Raw genomic sequence first — 22245 nt, 5'->3', positions numbered from 1 at the left:
AGGTACTTCAATCTTTTGTCTTGCACATTCACCCTCTGAATGGCACACATACACAACCCATGTCTCAATTGTCTCAAGGCTTACAAATCCTTCTTTAGCCTTTAGTCTCCTCCCCTTCATCTACACTGATTGAAGTCGATTTAACAAGTGACATCAATAAGGGATCATAACTTTCCCCTGGTCAGTCTATGTTCATCATGTTTTGTTCACTCAGTGTATTAAAGGGCACTTCATTAAATATAGCAGGCTTTTAAAATTCAACACTGGTGCAAAATGTTTACTTAAATTATTAGAGAAAATATCAGGCACTATATTCATGTAACGACCCATATATTGCCTCCCGTCAAACAATATTTCCCCCTTGGTGTGGCAAATCCTCAACAGGCAAGAAACACAGACCCAAGAAATATCTGGCCAGATTTATTGCACTTAGTAGATATGAAGTAACTAAGGCTGTTTATTCATGTCTTCACTTGTGTGAAGATGAATAGCACAGTAATGAATAAACAGTGTCTCTCTAATATACCAAATGTAATGTGCAGAGTTTCAGAAAATGCAAGTACAATACATTTGAGTTTACTTGGTACACAGGTGACAAAACTGGTTGTAGAACTTAGCAGCAAAATGAACCGTATACCATATATTTATCCTATTATTTTGCTAAAGTGTGTCAACACTAACATTATTTTTGAGCTGGAAAATAACTGATGTTTGTAAAGCTGAAAAATAGATTAATTTCAAACTCAGTAGCCTGAACTACAAATACTGTACAATATGAGTGAAAAACTACTACTGACTTAGATCATAGGTAGTCAAAACAGGACCCATCTGTAAAACAAAAGTGTCTTCATGGCAATACTGTATGGTGTGTGCAGAGCCCGTAGTCTAGCAGTAATACCACTGGCTCTAGACACATACTCCCTCTCCCCACCGCAGACCGGGGTTCATTCTTCACTCCAAGGGCTCGATTCAATCCGTAATGCCAAAGTTCAGTGCTATAGCGCGATTCAAATTGAAAGGCAATTTCCCGCATTCGCAGAGACTGCATTCATGTCGGCTCAATTGGAAATGACCTCATAGCGAACTATAGCGCTGATTGAATCTAGCCCTAAAACATCAAATGAGACCTAAAACGTCATACTGTTACTCCCATCTCTCTGTCTACCCCTCTGTGATTTCACAACTGTCTAAATAAAATACTGTATGGTACTATGCCTGTTATTTTATTGTGTTTTACTGAATCAGCTTGGCCCTGTATACAGTGTATTCGGAAAGTATTCAAACCACTTGACTTTTTCCACATTTTGTTACGTTACAGCCTTATTCTAAAATGGATTCAATCATTTTTTCCCCCTCATAAATCTACACACAATACCCCATAATGATGAAGCGAAAACAGGTTTTTAGAGATTTTTGCAAATGTATTAAAAATTAAAAGAACCAATCAGACTTTCCTAGAGCTGGCTGACCGGCCAAACTGAGCACTCAGGGAAGAAGGGCCTTGGTCAGGGAGGTGACCAAGAACCCGATGGTCACTCTGACAGAGCTCCAGAGTTCCTCTGTGAAGATGCAACACTCCACCAATCAGGCCTTTATGGTTGATGTGGCCAGACGGAATCCACTACTCAGTAAAAGGCCCGCTTGGAGTTTACCAAAAGGCACCTAAAGGACTCTCAGACCATGAGAAACAAGATTATCTGGTCTGATGTAACCAAGATTGAACTCTTTGGCCTGAATGCTGTGTGGATGTTTTTCAGTGGCAGGGACTAGGAGACTAGTCATGATTGAGGGAAAGATGAACAGAACAAAGTACAGAGAGATCCTTGATGAAAACCTGCCCCAGAGCGCTCAGGACCTCAGACTAAGGGGAAGGTTCACCTTCCAACATGACAACGATCCTATGCACAGAGCCAAGACAACGCAGGAGTGGCTTCGGGACAAGTCTCTGAATGTCCTTGAGTGGCCCAGTCAGAGCCCAGACTTGAACCCAATCGAACATCTCTGGAGAGACCTAAAAATAGCTGTGCAGCTACGCTCCCCATCCAACCTGACAGAGCTTGAGAGGATCTGCAGAGAAAAATGGGGGAAACTCCCAAAATACAGGTGTGCCAAGCTTGTAACGTCCAACCCAAGAAGACTCAAGGCTGTAATCGCTGCCAAAGGTGCTTCAACAAAGTACTGAGTAAAGGGTCTGAGTACTGTGATATTTCAGTTTTCGATTTTTTATAAATGTGCAAAAAAAAAACTGTTTTTGCTTTGTCGTTATGGGGTATTGCATGTAGACTGATGATGAAATGAAAACAATTGAATACATTTTACAATAAGGCTGTGACGTAACAAAATGTGGAAAAAGTCAAGGGGTCTGAATACTTTCCGAAGGCACTGTACATGTGTGAGATGTGCCCCATGCGATAACACATGCAATGACACATCCAGATGCTATCCAGCTAGAACATTTGGTTCCTTGGAAGTTGTGGGAATGTCTGTTTTTGGTTTTAAATTGGTTCTTGGAAACTGAGTAGTTTCTGTATAGAATGATCATGGTACCGCAGACCATTTTAGAACCAGTTCCATTGAAAACCTCAATGTAGCTCCTTGTGAGGATCTGTTCACTCAGCACTGATTCTGCAGATACTGGGCAGAGAATGCCTCCAGCTGAGACTCCAGATCTGTGGCTCTGTGTCTGTGGGAAACAGAAGAGATTTATCACTCTGTTATTTTCTAACTTTTCATGTCAGTAGTTTGTATTGAAGTGTGTGTGTGTACAATGTGTTCAGAAAGCCCTACTGTCAGATATTAAAAAGCTGAGATGAACAATGCAAGGTAGAGTGGCTATTCGACCTGAGAGTCTTGGAGCGTCGCTGGACGTTCTCCAGTCTCTGGATCCTGCCACTCAGTAGTCGAATGTGCCCCTCCAGCTCCACCTCGCTCAGGTCAACCCGCTGGCACAGACGGGTAAAGGTCGTTGCCAACTCCCTGCCACAACCAAAAGGTCACGTTAGGAGAGCATGAGAGCTGGAAAATACACATACATTACTGTACATGTAACAGTATAGCTTCTGTCTCTGTTCTGGCCCGAGCTGGGTGCAAATCAGAGACCCTTATCACCCACAAAGCAACATTCTAACCAATAGCTCTACAAAAACATGTTCTTGGTTGAGCAAGGGTGACACGATCTCTAGGTCAAATAGAGGGTGACATCACTTGGAAGATTGCCACTACTAGTGCACAGCTAATTAGCGAGTGATTCCACATTGAGGCTACATAGGATACACATGACAGTATAACTGTAAAATAACCACAATTAAAAGCAAAATGACTGCAATGCATACAGCATACTGTAGTAACCCTGCAGTTACAAAAGTATCTGTAATTTTTTAGACGCAGTAGTGTAAGTGCAATGTACTGCATTGTAACTGCAATTATTTTTGTAAGGTTAGTACTCTACTCACCATACACTAGTGCTGAGCTTTTTGAGGTCAATTTGGTTCCGATTCGATTATAAATAATCACGGTTTTCGATTTTGTTTAAAAAATATATAAATAAACGCACTGTGGGTTGAATGCTCTACCATCCCATGATGGTAGTGAATGCCCATTACTGCTTAAAATGTATTAACCATCATTTATTCACATTACTTTAATAAAATATTTCAGTTGTGTATATTACATTTGTTTAATTTGATGACTATTATTTCATTTCAAGTCATCATCTTACCTCTATAGAGCTGCTGCCTATGCTGTCTGACAAAATCACTATTTTACTAGTTCTTAAAAAAGTAAATAAGGTAGACTTTTAGGACTGCTGAATACCAACCACTTTGATCATGTATTTTCAGGTAGAAATACCTTGCGAAGCAACTGCTTTCTAACCCTCTCGATTGTGCATTCTTCTGTCTCTTCTCTCCCTCTCTGTGTCTACCCCACACTAACCTAACTTAACAGGTGTAAAAGAAACACACAGACCGGACAAGTTGGTGTGCAATGAATTATGGTCATTGTAGTTAATTACCATGTTTTCTGCGCTAAACTATGTAGAATATTGGCCTGTTGGAAACTACAACTCCCGAATACATCGCACAGTTCGGGCTTGATCTGATTTATCTCTAGAGCAGTGGTCACCAACCGGTCGATGGAGATCTGTAAAAAAGCAAACTATAAGACTTGTGTTCGTATTTTATTAATTTGTCTCAAGTTGTTGGTGTTATGTGCACCCGATTCAACTACCCTGCGTGTCGGGTAGGCGATGGGTTCCCATTTTGAACCATTTCATATGTCTGAAGGTACCTTCCCGCCGGGCCTGGTATAGCAAATCAAGTGGACTATAGGCCTACCACTTGTCAATCGGATGGCTCAGAACTTCTTGTTTGCAGTAACGTAGCAGGTATAAAAAGAAAGCTACTGCAAAGTTGATATTGTGAGATTTCAAAGCTTTTAAAACCATGACTAGAGAGAGACTATCAACAAATACAGGAAAGAGCTACTGTTTTTATGATTGAGTTCCTGTTTAAGTTTACGCAACACTGTCAACACTTTCTAAAGGGAGAGCGGAGGGACATTGAAAGGCGGACCCTCATTCTGAGGGTTATACATTGTCATTCTGTCCCTCTACTGAGAGTCACCATCCGATGCAGGCACCATCAGCCCAGTAAAATAAAAAAATAAACAAGTAATATAACAACTGATATATTACCGGTGTAATCATATAGCCTACATCAAATGTTGAATTATTTTTTTTTTTTAATGGTCTGAGAATAACCACAAATGCAAGGCAATTCAAGCAAAACGAATATGTGACTCGTTTCAGAAAACTAGGCGTATGTCGCGCGTCACTACTTCACAGGAGAGGCATTTGAACGTAAACCTTAAAAAGAAATCTAAAACCATTTTTGACAGAAATGCACTCTGGAACATGTGAACTTTCATGTGCCTTAATAACAAACTTGTATGCCATCTGTAAATACGAATACAATTGTTAAATTACGAGCCTAGTTGGTTGAGCCATGGAAAAAGCCAGGAACCTTCCCACTAGCCATGATTGTCTGAGATAATGGATTGGCTGGACATGCCAAGAGAGGAGTTTGGATTGGTAGCCATATAGCTCGCTTCTGTCTATAACATGAGCTGATCAGTATGTGTAGGTAATCCTTTCTAACGTGGCTTTTTTGAAAGATATCACATAGTAGAACTGAAAAACTGCTGCTCTCCACTTTCTGGAAGACCAAGATTTGAAATCAGTGGAATGACCGGTGGAATTAGAGTATGATAGCTAAGGAGATGGAGAAAATGTTGTAGTTTGATTGCAAATATGCAGAGGGAGTCAAAGGGAACACACAGAAGACTGTTGTACAAAACACCTGTCTCCGGATTACATCTTCAAACTAAGGGCAATCATGGCATCTGTGACAGAGAGGGAGAAGCGTTCATCCATGTATATGGGTAAGATAGTCTAGCTAGCTACATTTTCAGATATTATAAATTTCTAATTTTGTCAGAAAGTCGTTTTCATTTCAAGTTAAAGCGTAGTGTTAGCTAGCTAGCTAACGTTAGCTGGCTGGCTCCCTAGCTAACGTTACGTGTATGATCTGTGTAGTAATATTATTAGTATCTCAGAGCCATTTGCATTGCTAGTTATAGCCTAATGTTAGTTAGCTAGATAACATTGAACCTGGTTGGTTAGCTACCTGCAGATTCATGCAGGGTAGTAACGTTATGAGTTGGGATTATGGTTCATTGTTTAGCTAGCTAGATTCATGTTTGATGTTGTTTGATGTCAGACGGCAATAGAATGTTCATGATGTCACTGCGACAACTGTCAATAGACGTAGTATAAACCAGCCTTTAGTCTTGAAATCTTTGGTTGTTCAGTACAGGGCCTCACATGTGAATCCTTAAAGAGATGGGTGGGGTTAAGGCTAAAGAGGGTGTGAACGATGCTGAATGGTTGTAGACAAAGAAGTGCTCTCCAGTAGGTTTACCAAAACATTCAAGGGCCTTTTTCTCACAAATGTTTATCAACTTACAAGTTTATCAACTTTCAAAACAGAATTACTTTCCCATTGTTCCTCAACTGTAGTGTATGATATACCATTTTCTAGCTCTGAGTCTCTACTTATATATCCAATGTAAAAAAAAAAAAACTATTTCAAATGATGCTACATTAGACCGAATCGAGCCGGTGGTTCCTCCTTTAAAAGTTGCGTCATACTGTGACACACCTTGCGGGCTGCTGCAGCATTCTGTGGCAAGTTATCTATTTGTCAGACATTTTTGCTGTTAATGCTAATTTGACAACCAGAGGGCGTCTTTGAGAAGCATTTGATAGTCTTCCAAATTGCAGGAGACCAGGGTTCAATTCCCTGACGTGGAGGAAGGAGTAGGCTGTCCTTGTAAATAATAATTTGTTCTTAACTGATTCTATATGGGTTATTTCATGGTTGTGATGTCTTCACTATTATTCTACAATGTAGAAAATAGTAAAAATATAGAAAAATCCTGGAATGAGTAGGTGTGTCCAAATGTTTGATTGGTACTTGCTTAATTAATTTGATAAATGTTATGGTGTTTCTATTCCATGAAAAATGGAAAAACCCTCTGGGTACATTCAGACCGTTTCATTCTCCGAGCGCACACTGGACGTTCGGGCCGAGGAGTATGATTGATTTGAGCGTCCTGGCCTTACAACAGCAGTCAAGCACCCAAGCTAACATTGGCTAGCTTGATCGCTACTTCCAGACACAAATGACACCACTCTGACCATTTTACTCACCCTAGCTGGTTAGGCAGTTTTTGTGTTAACCAGAGTGTTGGTGACTGTAACTGTGCTGCTGGAAACAATTTAATTGCGAAGTTTAGTGACACCGGCTATATTCAACGGGTGTTGAGCGCTCGTAAATTCATTATTCTGCGCTCTGGTACACTCAGACGAGAGTGCTCTGAAATCGGAGTAGATAGCCAGAGCGAATTTACGAAAGCACCCGAATGTCTATTGAGAACGCACAACGACTACGCCATTTAGCTAAGCTAAGAATGACGGGAATAATCAAGTCAATAAACGTTGGGTAGTTAGTTAGCCTATAGTTAATATACTCTCAAGTTTGATGTGTAACTACTAACGTTAGGTAGCTAGCTAACATACCGGTACATACTGCTGTAATGATATGCTATGTGGTTTGTAAGGACAGCGTAGCTAACAAATTGTCAGCCAACATAACGTGTAAGGTAACTTGTTTGAAAAGTCATTACTTTATTACATTGAGTAGCAAGCTACCGCGAGGACGTGCTCTATCAATTTTGTGGCTTGAGCATGCTTTTGGTGCACAGTCGATAACGCGCTGGCCTTCGGGCAAGAAAGTTGAGGGTTCGAAACCTGCTCCCTGCTTGTTTCATTTGAAGTTGTGCACAATTATCAGTTTATTATTTGGTTTATAATGCCCATTCATGGTCAGTTAGAGACACAGTAGGACCCAAAAGCATAATCAGTGCTCTAACTCCCCCTTGGTCATTAGGGAAAATGTGGTCTGTGATAGGACGGGGTTTTTTCACACCTAGCTCGGCTATTAGACTATTCTTTAGTAAAGGTTGAATAGTCTATTGTTCAGCTATTAGGCCCCCTCCCCAACTTGCAGCAATTTTTTGTTGCAAGTTGCTCTCTTTTTGTCGAGAGCAAAACTTTTTTATTTTCAATAAAAAATAATTGTTCTGAAAGCAAAAACGAGGCTTTAAAGTATTTTTTTGTGGGGGGGCAATCAAGTATTTTGTAATAGAGTGCAAAACTTTATGCATTTTATTCCCCAAAAATATTTTGAGAACAAAAAATGTATTTGAAAAAAAAACAATTTAATTTCGCTATCAACCACCCTCCATTTTGGCCATTTTTTAAGTGTCAGTTTGGCTACAACCAATACTGTTCAGCCTTTCTTTCCAACACAAAGGAAGTCATAGCGGACTCCTATGAAGGACTGTGTGATGATGGCATCTCAGGTAAGCAGTACTGGGCGTTCTTCCGTCCAACTTCTACATAGCTAGTAGTTAGCTCCTACGATTCAGGGACTGTTCATAACATTCCACTATATTACATAGATATATACATACATAGAAGGATAAATCATGCAATTATTATTCTCAAACTAACCAAAAACATTTAGCTACGAACGCCTGTTCTCGCCATTTTCAGTTGAATTCATCTAACTTTCTTTCATGGTAACTCATAAGCAGGCCATGTCCTATTTGTTACATAGTCGATATATAATCATATTACATGACAGTGTAATGGTTAGCTTTTTTTACAGAAGGATGAAAGAGCACAATATGTCTGTCAGGGAATGCTATTCTGATATGTCAGATGAAGAGTTAGACCAGAAAGTCAGGGCCATTAAGGCAAGGATGACCCATGCAGGCTTTAGAATGGTCAAAGGAAGTCTTCAAGCAATGGGAAAGAGTTAGGGAGTCTTTGCAGCGTGTAGATGGTGCAGGTATCATTGCCAGAATGATCCAGCTTCGTTGCATTGCTCTGCAAAAATACTCTGTTCCTGCTCCCCTGTCTCTTGTCCACATTGATGCAAATCATAAATTGATAGGGTACTAAGTGTCATGCCCTGATCTGTTTCACCTGTTCCTGTGATTGTCTCCACCCCCTCCAGGTGTCGCTTATTTTCCCCAGTGTATTTATCCCTGTGTTTCCTGTCTCTCTGTGCCAGTTCGTCTTGTATGTTTAGTCAAGTCAACAAGCGTGTTTTTCCCGCGCTCCTTTTGCTATTCTCTTTTTCTAGTCCTCACGGTTTTGACCCTTTCCTGTTTCTGAACTCTGTACCCGCTTGACTGACCATTCTGCCTGCCTTGACCATGAGCCTGTCTGCCACTCTGTACCTCCTGGACTCTGATCTGGTTTTGACCGTTTTTGCCTGTCCACGACCATTCTCTTGCTTATCCCTTTGGATTATTAAACATTGTAAGACTCCAACCATCTGCCTCCTGTGTCTGCATCTGGGTCTCGCCTTGTGCCTTTATACTTAGATGTATAATGTCTTCATCAAATATAAGAATTTATTTAAACTTTTTTATTCTTACTTATTCGTAGACAAATTTTCAATGATGTATGAAATTGGAGTTGTTCTTCATCAACTGGTAATACATAAATAATGAAGCAGGTTAGTAGGTTAAACATTTCACTTTTAATTCCAATGCTTTTTTCAAGATACAACATTGTCATCTTTGGCGGTATACATGGATTTTCAAGGAAGGTAAGTATATTATTTTGTATGCATATTGCCCATTTCCCATTATCTAATGAACAACCACAATACCAGTCTGGTGTTAAGCTTTCTGTGCTGTATTGATGTATCCTGAAAATGAGATCTGCTGCTTTAGATTGAACGGTCATATCTCAGTTATTGTTTTCATATCTACAAAAAAGATACTTTACTTTCAGAGTGCGAGCTGATCAAGGGGTCGAAAATGTAGATTTTACATCCACTGTTTCACAGGACGACAGCCTGGTTTGCTGGTTTTCTCAGGAGTCCCTAAAACATTAAACAACACGAATTACAAATTCATACTCATGTCATAACACTAACTAGCTAGCTGGCTAATGTTAGCTAGTCAGCTAATATGCTAAATAGCGATTTTCGTAAATTACTATATGACAAAAAAATATGCACAAACGTTGGTATCTACATTAACTAACATATTCCTCTCAATTGTACATTTTTTGCTTGACTCGTTATAACTACTTACATTTGCTTCCACCGTAATGTTTTGCCAGCCATCTTTGAAGAAAGTCACCAGGGACCGATGGCTCGCGTCAAATTCGTCATTGGAACCACTCGATATGAATGGTTATATAAAAACCTTGGGACCCAAATGCATAATGAGTGCTCTAACTCCCCCTTGCGGCGGTCTGGCGCACTGAAGCCGTGACGCTGCGTACCTCTAAGTCCCGCGATGTAAGCTCGCAACTTTTAAAGGAGGAACCACTGTATGCAGTGATAATGTTTTGGGCCTATAGCTTACTGCACAAACCTCAATACTACAGTACTGTTTTTAATAGGTTCATGTTGCATAATTGTATGTTTTTTAAGTAATGTAAAATTTGCATTTTGACTCAAAGTGATGTCTCAAAAAAGGTTGGTGACCACAGCTCTAGAGAAACTGAGGAATGTGTGCATTGAGCTCACAGAAAAAAACTGAATGAAATGGAATTCAAATCATTTATAATAATAATAGGTTTATTGCGTAACACTACCATACACTCATTTAAATTCAATCGAAAGCCACAGAAACTAAATTAAATCCTATCTTCTCTCAAACTGTTTCGGTAGAACTGGGACTCACTGGTGAACCTGCTGGCTGCAGCTCCCACTGGTGAAGGGGATGATGGCCCTAAGTCGGTGGATGGCGAGCTCCACAAACTGCTGCTTCAGAGCCCTTTCCCTGGAGGCGTTGGTCCACGTCAGCTTCTCGTACAGGTAGAGCAGGCCATAAAGTGTTGCGGAGAGGGCAATGAGCCTCCAGCCCACTGAGCGCCACACCTGCCGCACAGGGTGGGAGGAGATCACCTGCTTTAGCATTAGCTGTCAGCCATTAGCCATGTAAACATTGCTGTAATAGCAGTGCTAGACTAGCAAGAAAAATCAGTGTTAGCATTAGCTTTTACAAACAGTTGTCAGTATTAATAGCAAATTAGCAATATAATCATGTGTCAGTGTTTGCTTTATTGTGTCAGTTTTGGCACGCAAGTTATCTGTTATCATTACAAACAAGTAACGGTAGCTAACACTGTTCCATACAGATTTTGCGTACCATGGCATTCAAACGAGGCTGCGATGAAAACAAATGGGACTGTAGTGACATTGTTGGTATCAAAATCCGGGTGGCGTAAACTACGTTTCTATTCAAGCGTTGATTGACATGGTAATAGACCAATAGTATTCGAGAAAAATTGAAAAACCTGACCCCTCTGACGCTGTACGATACACGCTTCTCTCGCAGATTAAAAACAAGAAAGTGAAAGGGATAGGGAAAGGGGGATACCTAGTCAATTGTACAACTGAATGCATATATTTTTCACGTCATCACTGCAAGCCATCTATCTCAAAAGCCGTGACAGCCACAGTTTACTTGTGAATATCACTTTAGCGCTGCCCTAAAAGCCCTATTCAAATTCGACACAACCCTTGAAATAGGTATGTAATGACACATTATTTTAACTCTTTATAGTGTTTTATAAAAAATGTAGAGGTGATAAGTTGCCCAAATCGGGTGAAAAAAGCTGTCTCACACAACATACCTCCCCCTTTCACTATTACTCAGTAGCCTTAGCTTCCCCCTCCGCAATTAAAATAAAACCGGGCGGAGCTCCATTGCCTTCTTCAATCATGTATGGAAGTTTATTAATTATCGTTAAGCGTTAGTGTGCCAAAAGATAACGGCTAGCAATGCATGTGTTAGCGATGGTCAATATAAGCACCTTTCAGTTTTATCAGTAGCTGTTAGCAAATAGAGTACATTATAAAATGAAATGCAAACATAATTGGTTTGAATAGAAGAGAACGTGCACATACCACTCCACCAATGACAAGCACAGTCATGGAGGCTCTGGAGGTGAGTGACACTACACCTGTTGCCATTGAAAAGGCCACGTGGTCCTGTAGGCTGGTTCCACCATGTGCCTGGAGTGCAGTAGGAGAGGTATTCTGGAGAGAATTTAAGGGCATATGACACTGGTGGCCACCTACATCAATCCTCCTCATCGAGAACTACGGGGTGTACAGGCTTTCATTCCAACCCTGCTAAAATTACTTAGCTGTTCTTCGAGACCTTGATTAGTTGAATCAGGCATTAAGAATAGGGTTCGTGCAAAACCCTGCAGTCCCAGTAGCTCAAGAGGATGGCTGGCCACCCCTGGCATATCACTCATTTATCCTACTGTTGTCAAAGTAAACTTTTTTTTAAGCATCTCAGAGTAGGAGTGCTGATCTAGGATGATGTCCATGCCATATTTTTGAAATATGATTTAAAAGGCAAAACTGATCCTATATCAGCACCTCTACTCTGAGAGACTGAATACAGACCCTGACCATGGCTAACCTGAAACTTCTGGTTCATGGCCATCAGGGCTCGTTTGGCATTGCTCGGCCCAATGAATCGACTGACAAGGGCAGTCCAGCCGAGAGAGAACTGGAAGTCGATGTTCTCCTGGAAGTCAGCGCAGAGGGTGGCCAGGTTAAGGTCGTAGGTCAGGACAAACTTCCTGCTGGGTAGGTGAATGTGGAGCTGCTCCTGGACAACAGGGGGCAGCAGCGGCCGAATATTCTCTGAAATACAGAATCATCATCATGGGTCTAACTACACATAAAAATAATACATCTATATAAATCAATTACTTCCTAATTCTTGGATTGATATTGTAGCGATCCTCACTAATGAGTCCACGTTACAATTCCCCCAAAGTGGGTTAACTCTATTGGAGAAATGTGTAGCAAGTTTGCCTTTCACAGGAGCGATCTGGGTTATATTGCTGAGCCCTCCGTTTGCTATATTGGTGACAGGTTTGGGATGGCGCCAGTGAAGCCATCGCAATGCACGGATGGACGTGCTTCGTAAACCTGAAAGATGGTCCAGCACGGAGACGTACCTTTGTGTTCGGACAGGGCAGTGTAGCAATCCTCACTAATGAGCCCACATTACAATTCCCTCCAACTGGGTTAACCCTAATGTGTACCGTTGTTTGCCTTTCACAGGAGCAACACGGTTCCTATTTCCGCTCCCTCTATTCGCTATAATATAATAATGTTATGCCCATGATCACCAAACTGTTTTGAATTTCAAGAAACACATTCACGGCTCAAGCAAAGTGTGTACTATACCTACCAATCATGTTTTTCTGGCATGACTGCATGTGGCCAATGATCCCAGTGGAACAACGAAAGGCCAAAGATGTACTCATCCTCTCTTCCACATGCATCATAAGCTTCTGCAGGTGAAAAAAATGAGGAGAAAGAGTTTATGAGACCGCATGTAATGGAGGTGGTTCAGTGAACCACGCTCGCGTGATCAGTAACCTTATCGGAGACCTGGATACCTAGGTTAGCTCCCAAAGCTCTGCCCAGGCTTTAGCTCAGCGGGCTAATGGTGTTGTGGTGAGTAGACAACCCGGGTTTGAACCTGGTTGGTCACACACACAACCTATTACTCAAAAGGATGTCAGTGAAGATTTAGTTTACCATCATTATATTTTTTAGACAATCATACACAACCAAGTGCTAATGCCATAAAAAAACTAGAATTTGAAGGACACTGACCAGTACTTTTAAAGTTCATACATCACTGTGTTATCATCCATAGATGTAAACAAAGCTTACATTCACACACACAGTCATACAGACACACACAGTACAATGCCCCATTGACCCTATGTCTATTGACCCTATCCACCCCCCTCTGACCAGCAGGACTTTAAGAGGCTTTCCTTTCAATCCTGTTTAGCGTGATCGCTCACTCTCCAGCGGATGGCCGAGAAGTTATTAGCAAGGGATATAAATAGGTGCTGTGATTTTGTGCAAATAGGATAACTTAAATGGTTAATTAACATGTGGTAAATTAACCATAGATCCAATTCAAAAAACATACCTAAATAAAGTCCTAAATTGAAGAGGCGAGAATATAAAATAGGTTTGGTGAGATAGGACGGTAATTCTATGCGAACATGATAACTCAAATGGTCAATTAACAAAAGTGAGTTAGCCATAGATCCGATTCCAAAGGCAATACTGAAATAAAGTTTTAAAAAATGGAGAAAGAAGGGAAACCTAATATAGCGGAGTGAGATACGAGATATTAACATCAAAAGAACAAGGAACAACAGAAAAATAGGCTGCTGACTAGGGATTTACGACCCCTGGAAAATAGCTTATAGGTTGTATACGGTGAGACCTAATGTCCGATCGAAAGACACCTCTATAAATAAAGTTTCAAGAAAGGAAAAGCACACATAGAGTGTGACCCCACACATAGGGAGTAGTGACATACACATCAATAGTGAGACACATAGGAGTAATTTAATCAGAATTTTAAAAGCACACACATAGAATAAGGAGATAGATATATTTATCAGTCAAAAGTCATAAGGAACAACTAAGAATAAGTAGAACTTATAGTCGTATAAAGTGTGAGATCTAAATAATATATCAGGATTCATACAAATAGTTATTGTAAAATTCTAGGAAAGATTAACGGGGGCAATTTATTAACATAGGTTAAGGATAATAACGGTAAAAAGCACATACACATAGATTGTAAGAAGAAGCATAATAACAATAATAGTAATTGAATAAACATGAGTAGTAAATCCCCTAAGGGAATCCCGAAATTAACGGGAGATGAGAAATATATGCAGGGAAAAGATAAGAGGAACATCTATTTTGGCCCGAAATGGAGGAAAAGGTACGAATTTGACAGACGTTTAAATATAGAAAAACTGGAATCAATGATTAAACAAATAAATAGGGTTTGTGGGGACAAGGTAGAGAAGCAACGGACAGAAGGGCTCGACACCGCTCGTATTTGGCTGGCTGACGCTAGAAAAAGAGCGGAGGGGGCCAAGAAAAAGGGAGTTACCAAGGAGGAAGAGGCACAGAAAGGAGGACAGGATTTAGCCACCTTATTGAGAAAGTGGATAGAGGTAGAAAAGGGTGGAGGTGAGAAAAGACAAAGAACTCTGAAGAGAGATGACAGAGAGGGACCTAAATGTTACAACTGTAGCAAGCCAGGACATTTGGCTAAGGAGTGTGAGGAACCATGCATGCACTGCGATACGGTGGGCCACAATCAAGGCTGTAGAAAGGACAGAAAGGATAGGAGAGAGAGTCAAAGGCAAGAACAGAGAGAAAAAGGTCAGGCGCCTACAGCCAGACTCAGAGGAGGAATAGAAAAGAAAGAAGCAGATCACCTCGAGATAATTGTAGACAAACATAAAGGAGGCCTTAAGGGGAAGGGACCTAAGAGAGAAGGGGAAAAATGGACAGGATCAGACGATAGAAAATGTTTCAATTGCGATGAGACCGGACATTTCGCCCGGGAGTGTAAGGCTCCCTGTCAACATTGTGACCGAGTAGGACACAACCACTATTGGTATGTTTTGCCTAAAAAGATACGGTCGCTAGTGTTTGGACTGTTTGCAGACAGACTAAATGGGTTTTAATATTGCAAAGCAAGCTTGGGCCAAACTAGGCAAGTAGTATGTTAAAGTAGGGGAATTTCATAGATTTAAAGTACAGCATTGTATCCAAGGGTAGCGCATGCTCAATTAAGGACATTTAAAACTAATGATTCGAGGGAGTACAAAGGAATTATCAGTATTATTAGGTTTTGTTTGTGGTCAACGTTTGGGTTTCTGAATCGGGGTAGTATAATGAAATGCTGAACCAAGTGGTTGAATTTTTTCTGGGAATAGGAAGGTTTCATTGTCTCTTTGGAATGTTTCCTAGAAGTCACGATATCTTAAAGGGGTACACACACACATGGAATGTTTAACGAAGTTTTCTGAGTTTTAATAAAACACGTGAATTCTGTGGAGAAGGGAATGTTCTGGGAACCTGGGATAGAACATGTAGAAAATGGTTGATGGTTTTTCTTTAATTTGTCTAATATAGTAAGAAACACTACTGTGAAAGGGTGGTATGACTTTTGACCTCTATCATGGCTTTCCTTTGTGGTCTGATCAGCCTCATGGGAGGGCCATTTGGATAATGAATTTAAGGTAATTTGTTATACTGATTTTCAGGTGGCTTAAGTAATGTTTATAAATCTAGCTAGTTTTATTTTCCTTTAGGAAGTCAGCTGTTGTATGCAGTGTAAGAAATTTGACACTTAGAGATTACTACCATAGACATGTGATTTTTCTAAAATCCATGAGTTCAGACAGGGAGACAGTGAGACATTTAGTAAATATTTGGAAACAACCTATATTTGATACGGACGGTTGTGGGAAGGAGCGACAGACAGACAGTAGAAAAGGCAGACGGAGAAGGGCTCCCCCGCCCTATGTGGAGGCCGAAGGTGACCTTGATGGTTTGGGAGTATGAGGAGAAGGAGGGGGGGTGGCCAGGAAATGAGCAAGATAGAGAGAGAGCTGAAGGAATTTGAGGAGAATGAGAGGGAGAGACTGGGAGTGAGGAGCAGGAGACCTGGAGCATTACGAAGGTTAGAATCTCATAATAAGCCAGGATTGAGAGAAGAAAGAAGTGACACAGAATAATTAGAAGACGATGAGAAGATACCCCAATTCCCACTCATAACCTTACCCAACCCCAGAGCTGGGGATGGAGCATAACCAGGCACGATAGAAGTCTATAGGGCATGGAGACAGAGGGATGTAGTAAGGGCCTTAGAAGGAGTCGCACATCCTAAAACAGGAATAGAGGGATTCAGAAGAGAGTTGGCACAAGGATCATTTGCCCATACTACCTAAGGCATTGTTTAGATATGCAGCCATATTAATACAGGGGCAGAGCCTTGTATCAACCGGAGGGATGGTAGATGGTAGAAGTAATTAGACAACAGTTTGGAGCATACGGAAATATTTGTGCACAGAATAAGCACCAGGGTAGACAGAAAGCAGGTTAGAGGAAGGATAGTGGTGCAGGTGGTAGAGCAGGTTAGGACACACTTTGTGGCCTATTGGATATTGAACTAAAAAATATATATATATTCTATATAATAGATATAGTAAATGGGTAGAAGCGTTCCCAACTTACTTGGCGGACACGATTCCAGAGTTAGGGACCAGAACAGGTAGACATAGAAGTTGAAGATATACTAGCAGAACACATGAGACGACTGTTTGTTAACTTCTCTAGGATAGGGTCACAGAGTTAGGAGCAGAACCAAATACCAATAAGGTTCGGGGGTTACCTACCTAACGAAGATTCCCTAACCCGCCCTATCCTCCCTTTGTGTGTTCATAGAAGTGAAAGTATGGGCTGGCCTCTAGCTGATGATATGTTCTCCGGGAAAGGGTGGGGCTTTACAGGAGCGCTGATTGGTCTGAGCTGTCTGATTGTGGGAGCCATATTGTAGAAGATGAGGGTTTTGTATTGACAACGTGCAAAAGTTCACTTAATCTGGATAAACAGGAAGTGAGAGTTGAGCTAGGGAAGGATATCTCAGTCGAGCTCTATGTAGACCAAATGGGGTCTCTGACCCCATGGCAATCTAGAACTATGAGCCTTTATGGAAGATATCTGTGCAGGTCCCCGTGTAGTTCATGGAAACAGGTATAGATCACCCCGAGAGAGAGGGCTATATAAATCCACATACCCAGTATGGAAGAAAATGGAGTATAGTGAAGGTGAGGGTTTTTGACTGTAATCCGGAGCGAGGGAAGTATTGCATAAAGTTACAAATTACCATTAAAAACGTAAAGAAAGAGGATCTAGGGTTATGGTATGTTGGGTTTGATCAGGTTTCGGTTGACACCATAGTACCATTCCGGGTAGAAGAGGTTAGGGCCGGTGATAGTTCTTCAGCCAGCCAGAATACAAGCAGAGCCCCTGACGAAACAGATACTGACCGTGGAGTCGTCCAGAGCCAAGGACCGGTGCGGATAGTTCAGACGAAAGATCTTAAGGAAGTGATTGAGGTAGAAACTGGTTATGGGGATTCCAACCTGTGGTTGGAATGGATTCAGTATACATCCAGATAAGTAGCTAAAGAAGAATGTTATGCCTGCGCTACAGCCAAACCTCAGTTGACCACCATCCCCTTTCCACTTGATGGAATTGATTCACCCAGTGGAATGGCCTGTGTGGTAAAGCTGTTCATGAAGGCAGGGCAGCCAGACAATGACAGTTGCAATGATCTGCATTATCTGTATCCCCATGTACCCATTACATCCAGACGTCCCTTTTCACAGTTACAGGAGAAAATTATTATTGTATGGCTCGATACATCACACGCGGATAGGACGTAGGGGAAGTAAGAACATGCAATAGGACAGAGAATGTTACAACCGACAAGACAATGAGGAACCTGACTGGGTGGTGGAGTTCCAAGGACTTTAGTAAGATAAAAAGGCCTAGAGCGGATGTCTGGTGGTTGTGTGGCGGTATGAAGCTGTGGCCTAACCTGCCTACAAATTGGACCGGTATTTGTGCACTAGTGCAGTTAGGCATGCCCTTCACCCTTATCCAACACAAAGACCTAGTGCCAGGTAGAAGAGAAAGAAGGAGCGCTCCGTCAGGATCTTTTGACAATAGAGTTTACATTGATAGCATTGGGGTTCCAAGGGGGGTGCCTGATGAGTTCAAAGCTAGGAATCAGATATGGGCTGGATTGGAATCAAGCATCTTCTGGTGGTCAACTCTCAATAAAAATGTAGATTGGATAAATTATATCTACTATAACCAATAGCATTTCATCAACTATACTAGAGAGGCGATGAAAGGGTTTGCAGAACAAACAGCTGCAACTAGTTTGATGGTATGGCAGAATAGAATAGCATTGGATATGCTACTGGCTGAAAAGGGTGGGGTGTGTGTGATATTCGAATCAGAATGTTGTACTTTCATCCCCGATAACACAGCTCCAGACGGATCACTGACCAAGGCCCTGGCTGGTTTAACCACATTAGCTCACAAATTAGCAGAGAACTCTGGGGTGGATAATTCTCTAACAAATTGATTAGAATCATCAAATTATTATTAATAATGTGTGTAGTCTTAGTCAGTAAAATTATAATAAATGATGTGTGTAGTTTTAGTCAGAATTAGGGTAAAACAATATATCTGTACAATATGTCTTTATAGTATCTTAAACACAGACTGTCTGAGCAAAATTCGGTGCCGACCTTGGCTAGGGGCCACTGAGAGATTTGGGAGAGGGCAGGGAGTACTTCTCACGGTCCCTAATCTTTGTCGGCTGGGTATTGATAAAGTATGTGCGTAGGATACCTACTGTTCGTGTGTATGTATGTGCGTATGTTATCTACTGTTTGTGTGGAAGTATGTGCGCCGCTATAAAATGGATGTCTTTGTATTGTGGACTTCAGAACGTTCTCGTGAATAAACATTTGACTATTGTAGGCTGGGCCTCTGTCTGTTTTCATTTCAACCAGTATCTTACAAATTCTGGGTTGCAGACTGAGTAGTTAATTGAAGTTCAGTTTATGAGCATTGAGAATATAATTCTCTTAACAATAGGCAATAGTAGGCAGGCTATCAGTGCGTCACCCACCACTTTGCAATGTGATCTGGAGGCAGTATGCATTTTGAAAACATATATTTCATTGTTTGAAACCTGAATGTTTTACTTCATATTATGAGGCATGTCTTACCTCGATTTGATTCAAAGTAGCCTAGTCAAAATTGGACCATAGAAACGTGGAGGAAATTATTTTATAAAGACTTCCTCATGGCCTCCCGAGTCGCGCAGGCACTGCATCACAGTTGTCACTTGTTGCATCTTTAGATACCCACTGTTTCTCCGTTTTTAACAGAGATTTTCATTTCTTTCACTTATGGAACCACTCATATCAGGTTTGCTGTTTAGAATGGTGTTTTCCTGCGAATTGCATTTTTGTCAAGTGTTTGAAAATGACGTTTTATTGGCTGCTACATTACAGGAGTTGCATGATCTGTTAAGATGAATGACCATAATCGAAATGTGATCTAAGTGTTCTATCATTATGAGCACTATGGGTGGACGCTCTAATGGGTTACAAACCCAATGCATACACTGTATAGGTCTGGTAAATTTCTCAACTGGCCGGTAAAATTAAAATCTTCCTGGTCACATTGTCTGGCGCCACATTTTCCTTAAGGAAACCCTAGTGTGTGTTTGTGTGCACAGGTCGGTGCGCACATCTGAGTGTTTGCCCATGGGCGTGGAGGTTAAATGTCACATTTAAAAAACATGACAGTGTAGAAAGGGTGAAATAGTTCAAGGGAATTACAATTTGAATGCCACTTTTTCTGTCCTGAAAAAAGTGTGTTGTTAGGATTAGGCCTGTAGGGTACGTGTAACAATTAAGATAGAGTTTAACTGTTGATCATGGGTTAATATTGCTAGGATATAGGATCTAGAAGCAGAACTCACTGCTTTGTAGAGCGGCAATGCGTGTGGTGTTGGTATGAAATCAGCACTGAACTCATCAACCAGCGCTGGGAGACCACGAATCTGCTCCACCATGGCAACGGTCACCTAAACAAAAATGTGTAGTAAAATCATAAACCAACAGATCGTTTACTAACCTTAATCTGTCCATTGCCTACACTATTTATATGTGGCTAACAATACACAAAATATCACTGAACACAAAATCATGAACACAAACTGCTTGTCAGGCCAACTATAGACAAACATATGTGTTGTATGAGAGAGTTGTTCATCTGTTAATCCGGAACCAATCATTTACTCACACATTTACACACCGCTATCCTTGCATTATTTTGATTTGAGATCTGTGTGCTTCATGAAAATGTTCTCCCATTAAACATCAATTCATTATTTAGGTCAAGGGTGAAAGATGTGTGCGCCTGTCTCAACTCTGAATCAGGCCTATAGTAAATAATAGGCTATTCCTCTTTGTCATTTGGCTTAACAGACAGTCCCTCCCTTTTTATACAACTGTACATGGGTGAGTGCGAATGTCTACCTTGGCAGCCACCTCATCTGTTATGGTGTTGATCTTCTCTTTGAGGTTCTCGGTCAGGCGGTTAAGTTGGCCTCTGACAAAATCTAGACGGTCCTTCTGGTCCTCTCGGTCCTCCAGGGAAAATATCCTGCACACGGAGAGGTCAAAGGGGAAAGAGCAAAGGTTGTCATAGTTAAGAGCAAATTGGAAGGCTTCTCTCTTTCAAGGCTAAATCCTATGCCGAGATGCACATTTGAGTCAGAGTTTTGCGCAATTCATACAGTACATGGATGTTAGTAGGAAGTTAGTGTGAAAATTTGAGGTTTGGATGCACAGATCTAGCGTTTGGACCTTTAAAGGGATACTGCGATATTTAGGTCTTCAATCTATTTATCCATTACTATGAATAGCTTTGTAAGACCTTAAATGACCAACCACCCAGTTTTGGAGTATTTAGAAGGTCTATTCCCCTGCTTTTGAGAGGAGCTGGCTACTGTACTGGAGGACTTCCAGCAATTGCGCTAAACTAACGATATGCTAACTTCAATAATCTCCAAACAGCATGCAGAGACATGACAATGGTATCCATGAGTTCATCGGACTCTGGGTAAGTAGATAAACGGTCTAAATCTTGAAATATCACAGTATCCCTTTAATCTAATGATTAATAATCAATACTGTTTAGGGGCGTATGGCAGAAGCACATTACCAATGCTCCTATAAAAAAAACTGGGGGAGAAACTCACTTCCTTTCGGCGGATGCGATATTTATGGCGTCCATGACTGCTTTGATTGCTTCTGTGATCTGCCACGCCCTGAGCGTGTGCTGCTCAAACTTGGTCTTGACCGCAGAGTGTGAGATGAACTCCTGTGCAGTCGTAAGTACAGCAAGTTAGTGTGACAATGCCACTCAACGTGAAATTGACAGTGATATTACAATGGCCCATGACAATCAGTTATGCTTCAGTGCTTGCCTCAAAAGTCCTCTCGAATCTCTGGAACTCCCTCAGTCTCTCGTGGAATCCCTCTGCTAAAGCGCCACCTGGAAAGACCAGCAGAAGTCAAAATCAAAATAACAATGGGGGACCACCAACATGTTAAGTTATAGTTAATGTGGGCATTCATGGATGGCCGGGTAAGGTGAACAGTTCAAAGCTTTAAGATAGCAATGATGTTTTTGAGGCGAGACAGTAACAGGAGAGAGATGCCTGTTACAGGGCTGATGGAGGAAAATCTGTCAGGAGTGTGCTGGCAACTGCTTGTCAACTTCTTATGAATGCCTATGTATTCAAGTAAATTGTTATGTTGCCTTCTAAATTACCATAACCATATCAATATCGTATAATTATTGTCCCCAAACCTCATCAGCGAGCCAGCCCAGCCAGTCAATCAGCATCATGCAACCTCGCCCACCTAGCCTTTGGTCCCTCCTCGCCGATCTCACCTGTCTCGGGCATGCCCTGGGCACAGTGCATCCTGGAGCTGAGCACCTCCTTGGCCGACACAAAGAAGATCCGGCCTGGCGCCTCCTCTTGTCTCACCACCCTCAGCTCCTCCACCAGGAAACTCACACAGCGGTCCATGTGCTGCTTACGCACCTGAGGGAGCTCATGATC

At 41.4% G+C, this 22245-nt stretch overlaps 1 protein-coding gene across 4 annotated transcripts in view; it reads right to left on the bottom strand.

The window, feature by feature from the left end:
- Positions 1–407: 407 nt before the first annotated feature.
- mfn1a (mitofusin 1a) overlaps positions 408–22245 on the bottom strand; it is a 32420-nt gene continuing 10582 nt past the window's right edge. Inside the window, exons 7-17 of one of the 4 annotated variants that reach the window (XM_071362645.1) lie at positions 22074–22227; positions 21604–21671; positions 21376–21497; positions 20651–20777; positions 20092–20196; positions 12871–12973; positions 12078–12314; positions 11562–11731; positions 10333–10529; positions 2842–2976; positions 408–2683 (exon numbers count right to left, since the gene is read on the bottom strand). In XM_071362645.1, coding sequence (XP_071218746.1) covers positions 2614–2683; positions 2842–2976; positions 10333–10529; positions 11562–11731; positions 12078–12314; positions 12871–12973; positions 20092–20196; positions 20651–20777; positions 21376–21497; positions 21604–21671; positions 22074–22227 — 1488 coding nt within the window. In that variant the 3' untranslated portion in view covers positions 408–2613. The remainder of the gene's footprint in view (positions 2684–2841; positions 2977–10332; positions 10530–11561; positions 11732–12077; positions 12315–12870; positions 12974–20091; positions 20197–20650; positions 20778–21375; positions 21498–21603; positions 21672–22073; positions 22228–22245) is intronic. The other 3 variants (XM_071362646.1, XM_071362647.1, XM_071362648.1) reach the window with 3 other exon arrangements.

The sequence above is a fragment of the Salvelinus alpinus genome, chromosome 23 (genome assembly GCF_045679555.1).
Source record: "Salvelinus alpinus chromosome 23, SLU_Salpinus.1, whole genome shotgun sequence".
NCBI classification, from domain to species: Eukaryota; Metazoa; Chordata; class Actinopteri; order Salmoniformes; family Salmonidae; genus Salvelinus; species Salvelinus alpinus.
Note: the sequence above shows the minus strand (reverse complement) of the source record. Positions and strands in the feature narration are given on the sequence as shown.